Source organism: Gadus chalcogrammus, chromosome 20 (genome assembly GCF_026213295.1).
Source record: "Gadus chalcogrammus isolate NIFS_2021 chromosome 20, NIFS_Gcha_1.0, whole genome shotgun sequence".
NCBI lineage: Eukaryota > Metazoa > Chordata > Actinopteri > Gadiformes > Gadidae > Gadus > Gadus chalcogrammus.
In genome coordinates this window covers 18,216,422-18,232,875 of record NC_079431.1, presented here as the reverse complement: position 1 = coordinate 18,232,875, position 16,454 = coordinate 18,216,422, and the positions used below count along the sequence as shown (strand labels likewise).

The 16,454-nt window shown below is 43.5% G+C and overlaps 1 protein-coding gene across 2 annotated transcripts in view; it reads left to right on the top strand.

The window, feature by feature from the left end:
* LOC130373021 (protein mono-ADP-ribosyltransferase PARP14-like) overlaps nucleotides 1-16,454 on the top strand; it is a 30,574-nt gene that overhangs the window by 10,784 nt on the left and 3,336 nt on the right. For both annotated transcript variants that reach the window (XM_056579227.1, XM_056579226.1), the window contains exons 7-11: nucleotides 56-271; nucleotides 418-490; nucleotides 1,886-2,032; nucleotides 2,993-3,055; nucleotides 16,038-16,214. In XM_056579227.1, coding sequence (XP_056435202.1) covers nucleotides 56-271; nucleotides 418-490; nucleotides 1,886-2,032; nucleotides 2,993-3,055; nucleotides 16,038-16,214 — 676 coding nt within the window. The remainder of the gene's footprint in view (nucleotides 1-55; nucleotides 272-417; nucleotides 491-1,885; nucleotides 2,033-2,992; nucleotides 3,056-16,037; nucleotides 16,215-16,454) is intronic.

Sequence of the window (16,454 nt, the reverse complement as noted above, 5' to 3'; positions counted from 1 at the left end):
TTTCTTTTGGAGAATCGATTGTGAAGTGAAAATGCATGTGTGGTATATCCTACAGATAATTGGAGGGATTGTTGAAGACTGCTTGAACAGGGCAGAGGACCAAGGTCTTACCTCCATATCCTTCCCTGCCATTGGCACTGGAAACCTCGGCTTCCCCAAAGACCTTGCAGCATCTGTAATGATGGAGGCAGTCTCAAAGTTTAACAAAGAGCCACGGTGCTTGAAGACGGTGAACATTGTTCTCTATCCGAAAGACCAAGAGACCATCCAGGTAAAAAAATATTTACATTGAAACATGTGAATCCGGATTTAAAAAATAGTTGTAAGCCTATGCTATGCAAAATATTCTTGAGTTGATTTGCTTTTGGATTGTCATGATGAGTCATTGATGGCCGATCCTTTTTTGTTAACATGCAGGTTTTCACTGATGCATTAAACAAACAGCTCCCAAAAACCACAAAGGTTCCAGCCCCTACCCAGTCCAAGTCAAGTAATGTCATTTTGTATTGTTAAAATAATACCAAGATTCAATTCACGTCTCTCGTTTAGTTAATTACTTTTAACAGCTCATCTGCTCATCTTAAGACTCACTGGGCCCTATTTTAATAGTCTGAAACGCAAGTAAGAAGCGCCAAGCGCAAGTTGCTTTGGGGGCGGTTCTATGGCGATGTTACTATTTTATTGGCGCAAAAATGACTCTTGCGCCCGGCGCAAATCTAAAAAGGGTTGGTCTGAAGTAGCCGAATTACCCGTAGGTGTGGTTTGGGCGTATCGTGCAATGAACCAATGGGAATGCCAGCTCCCATCCCCTTTAAGAGCCATGTGCGTATTTGTATCTGACAAACTGATATCTGGCAGCGCCTCTGCAGTCTCCGATGAGACAGATGCACATGAATTTCAAACTTCAAATGGCTCAGTTTATGGTCAAATAATATGGCCTAATTCACACATGGAATAAGGTTTTCTTCCATAACTTCAGAAATACTGAGACCTAAAATAAATTTCGGCAAAGAAAAGTTAACACACATGATGATATGATATGCGGTAACTGTGGATCTATTTAATGATATACACAATGCAATATAAACATCGTTCCTTATCAGTATTGTATGCATTATCGACTTTTGTTCCTAATATGCATGTGTCCCCCCGTTAATATACGTTGCCATGGACTGTATTATGCGTTACGTGTTTAGTTTGCGTGTGTTTAAACAGATGGACGCACACACGCGCGCCCGCATTCATTCATTCTTTTTAACTGTCACTCGCGGTAAAACAATGTTTTTTCACGATCAAATCATCAATCCTCATCAATCCTAAAAGTTATGGGCATGTACACGATGTCTGTGTCAAGAAAATATGTGTTTGCTGTACGGTGTTTGCAGAAACATTGATTCAAAAGTACAACTTATTACCGCGGTATCAGCTGTTCGTTCCCAAATAATTTACCAAGAATGTGTGGCTAAGTAGATGAGAGAAGCAAAGTGTATGCGCGAGGTGCACAAGCAACATTATGCATGCGCCGGGAACGTTTGCGCCAGAACATGCCTCCTCCTTTTCGCCTAACCGCCCCTTGGGGCGCAAGATCATTCCCTAATTTACCCGTCGGTAGTTGCAAACTAGCAACGAACGTTTGCGCCAGAACATGCCTCCTCCTTTCGCCGAACCGCCCCTTGGGGTGCAAGATCATTCCCTAATTTGCAGACGCGTGGCGTCGGTAGTTGCAAACTAGCAACGACACATGCGCCAGTAAGAAAGTAAATTGCGCCGGATGCAAGATAGGGCCCACTATGTCTTATTGTGAGATCAAGGTGTATTTTCTGCATGTGCATTTTATCCTGCAAGATTGTTTATCTTGTTCATGGTGATTGTTTTGTGTCACAAGGTCTCTTCTCCAAAGTCACCTCAGCTTCGGGGCAGCATGAGATTACAATCGGACATGTGAGAGTACAGGTTGTGTTGGGGGACATCACTAAGGAGACCACTGATGTCATCGTCAATTCTTCCAACGAATCATTCAGCCTCAAGTCAGGTAATACTAGTTCAGGAGACATGCTTGGGTAAAATAATATATCTTATTACTAGGGATGTGAATAACTCAAATTTTTCATTGTCGAATAATTGGTGGGTGTTATGAATGAATAATCGATTATTCGATGTGTGCCGACATTCACAAAGGCAGCCATGGATCGTCGGCAAGAAATTACAGTATCTTAAACGGAAAAAACAACTACCTGCTTAGTAGTTCCAATCAAATTGTCTGTTTAGCCATCAAAACGAGAGCTGGTAAATTGTAGAAAATGCATTAAACTGTAATCCGCGTTGTCTGATTACAGTTTAATTAAATTTTCACAATTTACCAGCTCTCGTTTGAAGAATAATCACCGCGCCATTCGTTTCAGTGGGAATCGCGACGGTCTATACTTTCAACATAAAGTGTACATATTTATAATTTGAAATTCATCCCAGCCTTTATACCATAGATACTCTAGGGTCCTTAGCATATAACCACGTTTTCGAATTACAGTTTAATGTAACAGTAAGATGACAACATCGCTAATTAACACTGCAACTGCAAATGAACCACACAGAGATAACTGGCAAACTATGGCAACAAATTTTCTTTTTGTGATTATTCTGCGTGCGCATCCGCCGTGTTGATAAACAAATGATCCCCCTATAAATGAATGGTCTTAATTTATTTTCTATGGCAATTGACCATGGTATAAGCGGGATAATGCCCTTGGACACCTGTCCAACATTTGTTCCGTTCGTTAATACTTGTTTATTTGAATGGGAAAAAATGTTCGGTCCAAATGTTAAAAATCGACTTTGACCCTCGGGAACGAATAATCGAATAATCAAATATTCTGACCCATCCCTACTTATTTCAATGGTTAACTCTTACTCAGGTACAACTTATAGTTATACGGACATAAAAATGGATGGAGATTAGTATCTATTAATGTCTTTTGTCTTTCTCATAACCCAGGAGTGTCCAAGGCAATTCTGCACGCAGCTGGTCCAACTGTAGAAAATGAATGCAAAAATCTAGGTAAGGACCATTCAATTTCACAGGCCAAGCCTTTGAATATATTTTTTATAGTTTATTTTTTTAATTTTGCCACAAAATCAGACAGCTGGGGCATAACAGTTATCTCGCTATCGCAGATCAGATACAGGATCAATGTGTTTCAACTACGTTTCCCAATAATTCCATAACTTTAGACTACTGAAACAAAGTTTAGAAATATATACTGTTATTGCTAATAACAGGGGTGTTTTTTAGGAGATTTAAAAGGATTTTGCCAGTTTGTAAAGACCCCAGTTGAATTATGACATTGTATATGTCAAGATGTAAATCAGCAATGATTTTTGTTCAACTCACCTCCTATGACATTGGGCAGCTGACCCCAAACGAGTGTTTAGCGGCTACCATAGGTAGATTACCAAACCAGGTAAGTGCCTAGGAACTGTGTTTTGATCCTGTGTGTAAACAGGATCAAGTTTTGATCCTGTGTGTACACGCCACTGTTCATGCTATGTGCTATGTTATAGGCAGTGATAATCCTGAATTCTGAATACATGTATTGACATGCTACAATACCGGACTAGAGAAAAACATTTACATTTGTTTATTGGAATATAAAAATGTTCTTTCATTGACACACTGACAAAAAAATATATACCGATACAGTTCCTGCCATCTAGCACAATGACAGGGTAGGTTTAAGTTCTCTCTTTCTCTCTCACAATCACACATAGGGCCCTATTTTAACGGTCTGGGCCCCGTTTCCCGAAAGCATCTTTAGCCTAAGTGGATCGCAGAGTGGGTCGTACGAGCATCGTACAGTTTTCACACCGTTTCCCGAAAGCCTCGTTAGCCTACTATAGCCTCAGTGGCGTAACCAGCGGACATTCCTAGTATTGGATGCGTTTTATTATAACACATTGGTAATGGTGTATCACGTGCGTCTGAGCCTAATGTGGGCCATTATGTTCTTAGTTTGAGGGAGACAGTCCAGGAAATGTTTGAGCAGGCAGGGCACTTAAAATGTGTGAGAGAAAGTGGGGGGGATTTGTGCAGACTGACATAGGCTACTCATAAAACGTAGCAGAAAATAATGTAAAAAGAAATAAAAAAATTATAAAAAAAATAATAAAAATATTAATTATAAAAATATAAAAAAAAATGCAAAGGAGCAGGCAAAAGGCTGGGATATGGTGGGGATTGGTCACGTTGACGGGAATGTTTAGTGACATGTGGGAGGGTGGAGGGGGTTAAAAAAAAGTCTCAATCACTCTTCGACGTGCATGAAAACCAGCCGCGTAGTTATGAGGGAGGCCGTCCTCACACCGATCTTCCTCGTCGTCATCGTCCTCAATGTCCTCCGGTTCAACCAAAGCTACCCCAGCCTGCAATTTTGTGCAACATAGCTGTCACACATATCACAGCGCATGACTTGGCCAGCGAAAACTGGAGCCCTCCGCTGGACTTGTGAAGGCATCTAAAGCGCAACTTCCACCTTCCGATCGTGCGCTCAGGATTAGGACTGATATAAATGTCGGCCTAGGCTTAATCAATTGTGTTTTAATATCTTTAGCATTCATATTATTGCAATCTATTCTTTTCGTAGGGTACTCTGCGGTTGGCCTTGATGGGGAGATATTTTAACCCTTTTTAACCCCATTTTCCTCCGACATTCCTGCGTCTCCCCCTGCGTCATAGCCCGTTTCAGCACCATGTCAGTGGACAGGTACAATCCTACGATCGTCGTGAGTGCAGCGAATGCGCGTTCACGTTAAGAGGAGTTTCGGGAAACGCTCCAATGAAATTATCGATGGTTCGAAAGATCCATCTTTCGAACCATCTTACGAGCGAAGATCCATCGATATCGGGAAACGGGGCCCTGAAACGCAAGTGGGAAGCGCAAAGCGCAAGTAGCTTTGTGGGCGGTTCTACGGCGCTATCGCTATTTTACAGGCGGATAAATTAAGCTTGCGCCACGGCGCAAGTGTCAAAAGGGTTGGTCTGAAGCAGCCTAAGTACCCGGAGGTGTGGTTTGGGCGTAACGGGCAATGAACCAATCAGATCGTTTTCTCGCATCCCCTTTAAGAGCGATCGGCGCTTGTTCCATGGCGGATTGCTATTATGATTAGGGTTGAGCACCGAAACTCGGTTCCAGTAGGGAACCGGTTCCGACGTAAACGGTTGTAACGAAATCGAATAAGAACGCACATTTCGGTTCCTCATAACGGTGCCTGGCGTTTTTTAACGCCCCCTGCCCCGCCCCCATGGAGTTGCGGCGTCCACTTGCGTTAGTGCTGGGCGCTATACCGGTTCACACTGAATAACGGTGTGTATTTTCGTTAGGATATGATTTTTTTATATACCGCCATACCGGTGTATTTGATTGCACAACGTTCGGAACGCAGCGCTGCGCGACACTGTTTCAGACGGGACCCTTTTCAATGTTGCGCTAAACACGCATGGTGCGACTACGACTTTCTTTATAGGTCCATGACTGCGAGGCATGGTATTTCAGGCCAACTGGTAAAAGAGTGTGTCACGGCTTTCAAACATATAAACCATAAAGCCTATGGGCGCCTCGAGACTCAGGACGGACTTGTCAACGCGCTGCGGCATCGCTTACTTGATGTTGTTTTGATTGAAGATCGGCTGGTTGTAGTGGGTGAACGTGAATGAACGTGTGTGTGTGTGTGTGTGTGTGTGTGTGTGTGTGTGTTGCGAGCGAATGTAATTTTAAAGTAACAAACAAACAAACTCAAAGCCGATGCATGCATCCAAAACTTTCTGTTCAAAACCAAATAAACAAATCAAAAACAGAGTCGTTATTGGCTTCAAATACTTTTTCTTTTCAAAACTTGGGAATTAATACAGCGCTTAATATGACTTTGGCAGTAATGTTGCGCCATGATGCGTGCTTGCCTGCTTTCAGCGAGTAATTAATATTATTTGTAATTCTTTTTTTAAAAGATATTCATCAGTAATATAATATTTTTTATTATAAATTAAATTACTTATATAAATTATTATAAATAATTAATATAAGTAATTGAATGCCAACCGTAAATCTTGCATATCAAGTAGGCTAGCAAACACCGTTGCCATTCAACTCAGTGTCCTCTGACTTTCTGCTTAATGTGAAACTCATAACAAGTCGTGCATGTATGCAAGTGTTTGCAGTTTCGTTTTTTTAAGTACCGGTTGGAGAACCGTTTTAGCACCGGAACTGTTTGAAAAGTACAGAGTAGGCACCGGTATCGGATAAAACCCAAACGATACCCAACCCTAATTATGATGGCGGATTTGCCAGGCGCACGCCAAGAAAGGTTCACAACAGATGATGTCCAGAGGAGGGAGAAAATAATTTATTTTTCGGCTAAATTTCCTTCAAATCTTAGCAACTTATCATTTTTCGTTTTGTATTTTTTTTTTTCATTTATGCCTACGAACATTTCGACAAGTCGAATAAAAAATGTCTCAAGGACATTCCGATGTTTTGGGCTCACTTTCTCTGAATCACAAGATTATGAATGCATGGTAATAATTGTATAATGTAGCTAAACAATAGAGCGGAGATGTCATTAGTTTGTGTACCTCACTATACACGATGCAGCTCCTCTGACAGATGAGCTCTCCTCTCCCGTGCTGCTGCTGGGGCATTTGGACGTAATGGCATCGGCACATGCAGTTCAGCATCACGTCTCCTTAAGTCCTCTCTAATCTATCCTCATTAATGTCATCGACACATCCATGATTCATGGCAATGTTGTGTAAAACACAACATGCCACAAAGAATGCTGCGACTTTTTGAGGACCATACTGTAAAGTACCACCTGACCTATCCAAACACCTGAAGCGCATTTTCAGTATTCCGAATGTACGTTCAATTACACTGCGTGTTTGTGTGTGTTTCCTGTTGAATACAATTTCGCGCACTGTTGCTGGCATAAGAAATGGGGTCATGAGCCATGTCTTCAACGGATAGCCGTTGTCCCCTAACAGCCACCCATCCAAGGGAGGATTCCCCTCGAATATGGCAGGAATGGTCGAGTTTGCCAATATGAAAGAGTCATGGCTTGAGCCAGGGTAATTAGCAAAGACATGATTTATTCTACAATTAGCATCGGAAATGACTTGGATATTAATCGAATGAGTTCCCTACCGGTTTATGTATATGAGTGTGTTTACTGATGGGGCACGTAGCTGCACATGGGTGCAGTCTATAGCACCAAGGACGCCAGGGAACCCATACTTGGTCCAAAACTCCTGCTTTGTTCTTTCCTGGCTGTCAGGTGTAACGGGGAATTTGATGTATTCCCCAGCATGTCGGACTAGACCTGACGTAACTGCATGTATAGCCGAACTTATTGCCGATTGTGAAATGCGTCCAATAGAACTAAGGGGATGCTGGAACGACCCAGATGCATAGAAATGCAGTGCCGCTGTAACTTTCACTGCAACGGGGAGGGCATAGGGACAGCGTGCATCAGTCCCCAGCTCATCTGCCAGGAGATGGCAGATATCTTTGACAGCCTGACGGGTCAGGCGTAGCTTACGCCAGCATTTCCTCCTCACTCAGGGAGAGATAGGTGTGTCTGGGCCGGTAGACCCTCTCCCCCCGGCGTCTGATCCTCGGTCCCAAGACGTATTCCATTCCACTGTGCAATAGAAAAATTATGAGCAAACTCAACTTAACTGGTAAGTTGCAGAGTAAATGGACTTATAGAAGGTGATTTCGCAGTCTTCAGAATTTATTTCGCAGTCTTCAGAATTATGGTTCCTGATTCTTGACCGACAACCCACTTTGACAGGTGTCCTTATATACATATGTCTCTTGCCACTATTGGTCAACCAGGTTAATTTGATCCGTCATTACGCCTGCTACAATTCGCGTGAATAATTTGGGTAAATGTGTACGCTAGATTTATGCCTATTTATTTTATCTTTATGGACACCACAAAGATTTTCCTTGTGTGGTAATATTTTATTTTCCTTGTAATTATGTATGGTTTGCAAAAATGGGAACTGCTGTCCGTGTAGATGAGAGAAGCAAAGTGTATGCGCGAGGTGCACAAGCAATCCGTATGCATTGCATGCGCATGTATGCATGCGCCCCTAAAATAGCATCTGAACAACGCGCCACTGACTTTAAACCAGGTATTTCCTGGTCTGTGGTGCAGTTGTATTCAGAAACTGCAAAATCTCGTTTGCGCCAGAACACGCCTCCTCCTTTTGCCGAACCGCCCCTTGGGGCGCAAGATCATTCCCTAATTTACCGGCGAGTGGCGGTGGTGGGAAAAGAACGCTCTGCGCCAGTTGTAAACTAGCAACGACACATGCGCCAGTGACTAAGTCACTTGCGCCGGATGCAAGATAGGGCCCATAATGTGCACGGGGCAAGTAGTGTTTTGATCCTGTGTGTAAACAGGATCAAGTTTGATCCTGTGTGTACACACCACTGTTCATGCTATGTGCTCTGTTATAGGCAGTGATAATCCTGAATTCTGAATGCATGTATTGACATTAGGGGTGTGAACCTTTGGCTTCAGACGATTCGATTCGATTAACGATTCAGTAGTTGGCGATTCGATTCAAGGACAATTTTTTTTTTTGGAACGATTCGATTCGATTCTGTAAACCACGATTCGATTCAGTAACTTTGAACCAAAATTCTATATCCGTGAAATAAACATGCAATAATGTGACACCCCTTGTCAATTTTACCATTATTCTTTGCGAAGCCAAAATGCTTCCACACTTTGGATTTCAAGTTTGATGGTGCATTAACAATCTCACTGCCGCTCTCTGCCATGTTTGAAATGCACCAGTAGAGGGTGAAGGGAGAAAAAAAACTCTTGTGGGACTTCCTTGCAAGCTGACTAGCTGATGACAGAGTTACGGATTACCGAGCTGCACTTCACAAAATAATCGTGTAAACTAAGTCTTAAAACATTACCGTATTTTCCGCACTATAAAGCGCACCGGAGTAGCCTATAAGTCAAGTCAAGTCAAGTCAAGTTTATTTATATAGCACATTTTAAAACAACAGTAGTTGACCAAAGTGCTGTACACAAATACAATATAAAAAACAAAACAAAGAACAAGAAGGCTTAATATTGCATATTAGCAACAACAATGAATAAGATAAAATAAAATCTTAATCTGTATTAAAAGCCAATGTAAAAAAGTGAGTCTTTAGTTGCGTTTTGAACTAGTCGATAGACTGGGCAGATCTCAGACTCAGGGGGAGACTGTTCCAGAGATTAGGAGCGGCCACAGCGAAGGCTCTGTCGCCTTTTGTCTTTTGTCTGCACCTAGGTACATCCAGCAGCATCTGCTGAGCTGACCGAATTTCTCTAGATGGAGCATGGTGCCAGCCCATGTGCCAGCCCATGTAGAGATTTAAAAGTAAACAACAGAATTTTGAATTTAATTCTAAAAACCACAGGAAGCCAGTGGAGAGAGGCCAGGACAGGGGTAATGTGGTCATATCGCCTTTTTCCAGTGAGGAGACGTGCAGCAGCATTTTGGACCAGTTGCAGGCGACGGAGCAGACATTGGTCCACACCAAAGTATAGAGAATTGCAGTAGTCTAGACGGGACATTATGAACAGGTGAATGACTCTTTCAAAGTCCTTTGGTGGGAGATACAGCTTTACTTTCGCTAGGAGTCGCAGCTGGAAGAAGCTTGTCTTCACGACTGAGCTTATTTGCTTGTTAAATTTAAAACCATTGTCGAAAATAACTCCGAGGTTTCTGACAGAAGGGCAGCTGTAGGAGGCAAGGGTACCAAGAACACTGTCGATGCCATCCAGCAGTTCGGATTTGCCAAAAACAATTATTTCGGTTTTATTATTGTTTAGTGATAGGAAGTTAATTTCTAACCAGGTTTTCACATCTTTCAGACAGTTTGACAATGCATTTGTTGATTCTTTGTTTGATTGTTTGAATGGCAGGTATATTTGTAGATCATCTGCGAAGCAGTGGAACGAAATGTTGTGTTTTTTAAAAATGGAACCTAGGGGCAGCAGATATAGCGCAAAAAGAATTGGAGATAAAATAGAGCCTTGGGGGACCCCACAGACTAGTGGGGCTGCAGCTGAGGAGTACTGGCCTCGATGAACAGAGAAGGTTCTCTTTGACAGATATGACTTGAACCATTTTAGGACATTTCCAGTAATACCAACACAGAGTTCCAGGCGGGATAAAATTATCTGGTGGTCGACTGTGTCGAAGGCAGCAGTCAAGTCTAAAAGCACGAGCGCAGCAGAGCTCCCCGAGTCAACAGTTAAAAGAAGATCATTAAAGATTTTTAAAAGTGCCGTTTCTGTGCTGTGGCGTGATTTAAAACCAGACTGAAACTTTTCTGTTATGTCATTAAGATCCAGGTGTACCTGCAGTTGTTCTAAAACCACTTTTTCTAACACTTTAAGGTACGGCCACACCAAACGCGTTACCCGCGTACCACGCGTATAAAATCGGCAATTTTTCCATAGGGAAGCATTGGTTTACGCGCGTATGAGGTGCGTACACGCGTATCATGCGTACCAAGCAACATTTTACTCGCGTTAGGGGCGTATGAGGCGCGTATATATACGCGCGTATATATACGCGCGTACATATACGCGCGTACATATACGCGCGTACGCAAGGAGTTCAAAAAATTGAACTTTTTACGCTCATACGCGTGATACTTAGCCGCAATAGCCAATCAGCGTGGAGCTTGACCCGACGTCACTGGCAGAGAGTAGTGACCCTTGCACAGAAGCATACGGCCGACATCTTTCTTTATTCTCGGTGGAAATAGTAACATAGTTACGCCATTAAATGCGTTTATGGAAACATTTTTAGCGAGAAATGTGCATTTTACTTTCATAATGTTCACTCGGTGAATGTGAAGGATGTTTGGTTTGATAGTTATGACGAAGAGTGAACGCTCCGTTCACTTGCATGGACAGAGTCTCTGGTTGCTAAGCAACCTCAACGTCTTGGCGGACTATTTCTCTGCCGATCAACACTACGAATGCTGGAAACACACCAGACACACCATGTGAAGTTATTTAACCCGATTATTGTTATTTATATCCGAGATTATTTAATCTAACCCGATTCAAGCTCTATCATGCACCCAGACACGGCGGCGTTTGGGTTTCCTTCCTCGGACTCCTAAATCCAGTGCAGCCACAGGCGCGTAGCTGCGTATGTAGGACCATTTTTGACACAAAATGGTCAAGCAACATTTTAGCTGCGTTACGCGCGTACATGGTACGCGGGATACGCTTTTGGTGTGTCCGCACCATTAGAGAGGAAGGGAAGCTTAGAGATAGGCCTAAAGGTTCTCAGACTCGACTCCTCCTAGACCCACTAGTCGCTGACTCGCTGACAGTTTGTTCACTCACTGTGTGAGTGGTGAGGAGGGACCGACTGAGAGATGTCACGACTCACGAGAGCCAGCCAATCGCATTCTGTTTTAGGACTGAGTCTAGGACGCTCTCATTGAATTTTAGACAATGAGAGACAGAAATCAACCGGTTTCTTGGGGAAAAACAAATGGGCTTAGTAATCTATTATTCACATTGGCTATCTGTTGCATTGACGTATTCAAAGGATACATTGAATATATTTATATTTTGAAATTCGTCGCAGCCTTTACACCACATTTTTCACAACCTACCAGCTCTCGTTGTGAACAGTAGCGGTTCCTGACCAAGCTCACCAGGGAGGCAAACTTGAACGCGCATTCATGAACGCGCGCAGTGCACCCGCACATGCATGTCTTTTCTACACAACTTTAAAAAAAAACATACTCGCGTGACGCGTCGTTTGGAGGCGTCGTTAGAGAGGATAATAACTAAAATAAACTGGACACTTAACAGTGTATCAGCAGAGTACAATGCTTCTAAACTTTTAATTAAACGTGCAGACAAAGTTCAACTTAAAAAGGTAAGTTCATTCATGGATTGAGCGTGCTGCTTAAATGTAATGCATGGCATGGCAGCCTACAGGGTCAACGACACGTATCTTCCAATCACATAAATAAAATATTGTGGAAATTGCATTAAATGGAAAGAGACAATTCCTCACGTTTGGCACACGAATGCGTGACTTGTGCGTGTTGCGTGACCCACAAACGTTTTCCAAGTGCGTGGAGACGGCTCTCCAGCCGCTGCACGCAACAGGAATAAGAGTATTGTTATACTTGGACGAACTACTTTTGCTGGCTCGCTCCAAGGATGAAGCAGCTATTCAGACAAAAAAGCTGGTAATTCACCTGCCAAATTTAGGCATCGCCATAAATTAGAAGAAAAGCTGCCCCTCCCCTCACAGAGTGTGATGTATTTGGGGGTAGAGCTGGATTCAGCTCTAATGAGAGGACGGCTCTCACAGCAGAGGATGGAGACGCTGTGGTCTCTCCTCCACCGCTGTTCCCCGGGCAGCGTTGTGACAGCCCTCTCTGTCATGAGGCTGCTGGGCATGAAGTCAGCCGCTCACGCGGTGGTGCCGCTGGGGCTGAGACCCCGATTTGACCCACTGGGGCAATCCCCGAACCCTCACGAGAGGAGTGCCGTTGGGCAGAGCAACGTCACACATCTCAGTGTTCACGGATGCTTCTCTGTCAGGCTGGGGAGGAACATGTGATGTTTCATGTAGTGGGCGGCGTTTGGCCGCCCCCCCATGATCATGCATATAAACGCATTGGAGGTCCTCACTGTGCTGAAAGTGATCCAACACTTTGCCCCAATGTTAACGAATCAACACGTAATGATTCGCACGGACAACAAGGCGACAGCATTGGATTTAGTCTTGGGCTGCACAGGGGTCTGTTTATGAGAGCCTAATGCCGCGTTTCCACTGCAGGGTGCGGTACAGTTCGGTTCGCAAAGGTGCGTTATGGATTGTGTTTCCACCGCCAAAAGTGGGCGTGACCCGGACTGAGCCGTACTCGTTTTGCCCTCGTTTTCAGTACTCCTCCGTACCGGAAAATTCGAGCTACACACCCCCTACGTTGATTGGTCGACCGAACCGTCACTTCCGGGCGACGTGGGGCTAAAAACAAACAAACAGTAGCCTCGAGGTATTATTCTTTACAATGAACATGTCGCGTAAAACGCTTGCTTGGGCGAACAAGGAGGTGGAGACGTTCCTCTGCATTCTTGGGGAGGAAGACGTTGTTTACGTTGTTTACGTAGCTGCCGCGGCGATCGACATCCGGCCTACCATAAAGGGTACTGTCGGTGGTGGAAACGCGACCTCGGAACTGAGCTGGGCTATACCGCCCCCTCCCTCCCAGACTGAGGCGAACCGAACCGTACCGCACCCTGCAGTGGGAACGCGGCATAAAACACCCGGGACTAATAATCAACTACACCACCATCCCGCTGCGTTTGGTTAAAGTTGTAATGTTGACGTTTGAGAATGAGAAAGAGAGAGGTGCTGAGTCTGAGAACCATGCATTCCATGATTCGATTCAACGCTACCGGAAACTCGACTGAACAAACGAACGAACGAACGATTCGCGAACGACCCCTCTTGGCGAACTGAATGACGCGAACTGAATCACGGAAACGAATCACTAAATCCAACCCTAGCTGCAATGCAATGCAATGCAAGGTTGGTTTTATTTCTAACATTATTCTATCAACACAGACTTTTACCGTCTGGCGTTATGCATTAGTTGATTTGCCTCGGATGGAGTGGGTAAGACTGTTTTATTAGCAGGCTAGTATTGCCCGTACCGTGCGCTAGCCTAGCACGAGCAAACTCTGCAACTAGAAGGACTGAATGAAATGTGTTGAAAACCGTCTCCAGTGATAAAGAACACCAAGGCTAACTTGAGAATCAGGCCCTATGTCCAAAATTCCGAACTACCCCTTTAATGAGCGAGCGTACGATAATATGATTCAATATCAGCAATGGTTCATTTGAGCAGGATCCTGCTGGAAAAAGATCCGGCACCTCCTAATTTTGGCCTCCTTGTGTTCCGGTACTTATTTGGGCAGATCCGGTACCTCTCAAAATATATAAAAACATATTCTAAATGAAATAATAATATGCATATTTTAATTTACAGAACAAATCCCAAGAATTTCATATTGTTTATTAAGATTTAACGTCATTTGAAACAGTTGCCCGAAACTTTTGAAATTCGCCGCATCTGAGGAGCAAGCAGAGGAAAAACCATGCATGACCACATGCGTGTGCACCGCCGCCACGCACAAGTTAATAGAAATTATAAATATCACAGAGCAGGATTGTGAACGTTTACAATATTTCATGTCCACTTAAAATCAGCTAAATGTGTCAGCGTTGGCCGACTAACTATTTTGAAATAGGATATTGATCCTGCGCGCCTCCTCTCCTCAACGGAATTTGATATAAAACAATTGAATTGAACATTAAAACAGATATATATTCGTTTTTAAATAAATATTTGGAAACGAAACTTCAAGTTTCCCGCAGGTCTGCCTCTCTGGTATTGAGTGGGTCTCCTGGATCGCACTCTGCACAACCCAGTCGGTAAAAAAGTCACTGTCACGCATGACTCCGTAATCAACGCTTTCCAAGCATCGGTGGTGATGGCAACTTTCTCCGCTAAGGACAGGATCTCACGGAGGGAGGCTGCTGCTTTGCTGTACATTCTCTCCAGCCGCAGAGTCGTAGTTTGGCGACATGGCACTGTGTAATCCGGATCAAGAAATGCGATCAGATCGCGGAAGACTAACACGTCACGTCTCTAGGCTGCCGTGTTTAAAATAGCATTCATATGCATCAGTTATATTCTAAATTTAATTTACAGACCAATCCCTGCAAAGTATTAGGTTAACTATATAAGAGACTAGGATTAGTGTGTGTCTGGCAGGGAAGGGGTGGGGGGGGGGGGGGGGGGGGGGCGTGCCATCACGATGTCGGCCCTCCATCGTGATGTCAGTCAGCCATCACGACGGACGATGACATCGTCCATCAGCACAACCCTAGCAGGCAGTGTATTTTTTTTTCTTCCATTACCTCTAACCCCGTATTAAGTTGCCGGATCCACCCCCCCTATGCGTTCCGGGACCTCCCACTTTACAAATTTACGCAGTTACGCAGGAAAGCAATGAATATCAGTGAAATGGTAAATGCATGCTGTTGAATGTCTCGTCAATTTGTCTCGTTCTTTCATGGTTCGTTCTCCAACCGGGACCCCCGCCATCATGGCTAAATCAAGTCTATTATCTTGTTGATATGTTAAACATCCAATAATCAACTACACCCCCCATCCCGCTGCGTTTGGTTAAAGATGTAATGTTGTGTTGATTGATGACCGACTTCCACGATCGTTTGAGAATGAGAACGAGGGAGCAGCTGAGTCTGACTGACTCAGCTGAGAACCGTGCATTCCATGATTCGATTCACCGTTACCGGAAACTCGACTGAACGAACAAATTAACTAACTATTCTGAACGACTCTTCTAGGCGAACTGACCGACGCAAACTGAATGAAGGAAAAGAATCATTGAATCCATCACTAGTGTGTGTGTGTGTGTGTGTGTGTGTGTGTGTGCGCACGTGTGTGTGCGCTTCCGTGTATGTGTCGCTGCCTTTGTGCTGACGTGCGGTGTGTGTGCGCGTGCTTGTGTGTGTGCGTGTAGTGTGTGTGCGCATGTGTGTGCGTGTCCGTGTATGTTCGTACACATGCGCGCTTGAGTAACTTCAGTAACTGGTGCAACAGGCCTGCTATTATTTTATAGTAGTAAGATGTGTTGGAGCTCTTTTAATAGTGGAGAGACAGCACGCCCACTATCTTTGTCGCTATAACCCTCATTCTAGAAGTTACGTTTATAAACACACACTCATTTTAGTTTGAAACCCATTTTGTGTTAAATGTGTTAAAATGAATAGAACCACCATAAAAGTACTTTTGAAATGTTTTGAGGTGAAATATGTCAGTTAAAACACAATGATCACTGCAGATGATTGTTCTTCTTTACAGTTAATAGTAAAAATGTAAATTATATTATATGAATAGGTGGACAGCCAAACACCGGAATGATATTGACAACGCCAGGAAACCTGATGTGTAAAAAGATACTCCACTTGCCTGGACGTCGCAACCCCCAGGATATCCAAGATACGATGAAAGCTGCTCTTGTATTGGTTGAACAAAACCAATACACTTCTATCTCTTTTCCTGCTCTGGGTACCGGTGAGATGGAGCGTGTCAATTGAATGCTTAGAGACCAGATGTATGACTATTTAATAGTATGTTCCACTATTATTAGTAGTCTACCAGTAATTATTACTACTTCTAATAATATTTTATCTCATTCTTGCTTTATTCCATCATCATGGAATTTTGCTTACTTTTTTTTATTGCCTCATTGATTTTAAATGACCATGCCAACACCAATCATTTTTAAATGCTGACCTAAATCACTAATATTGT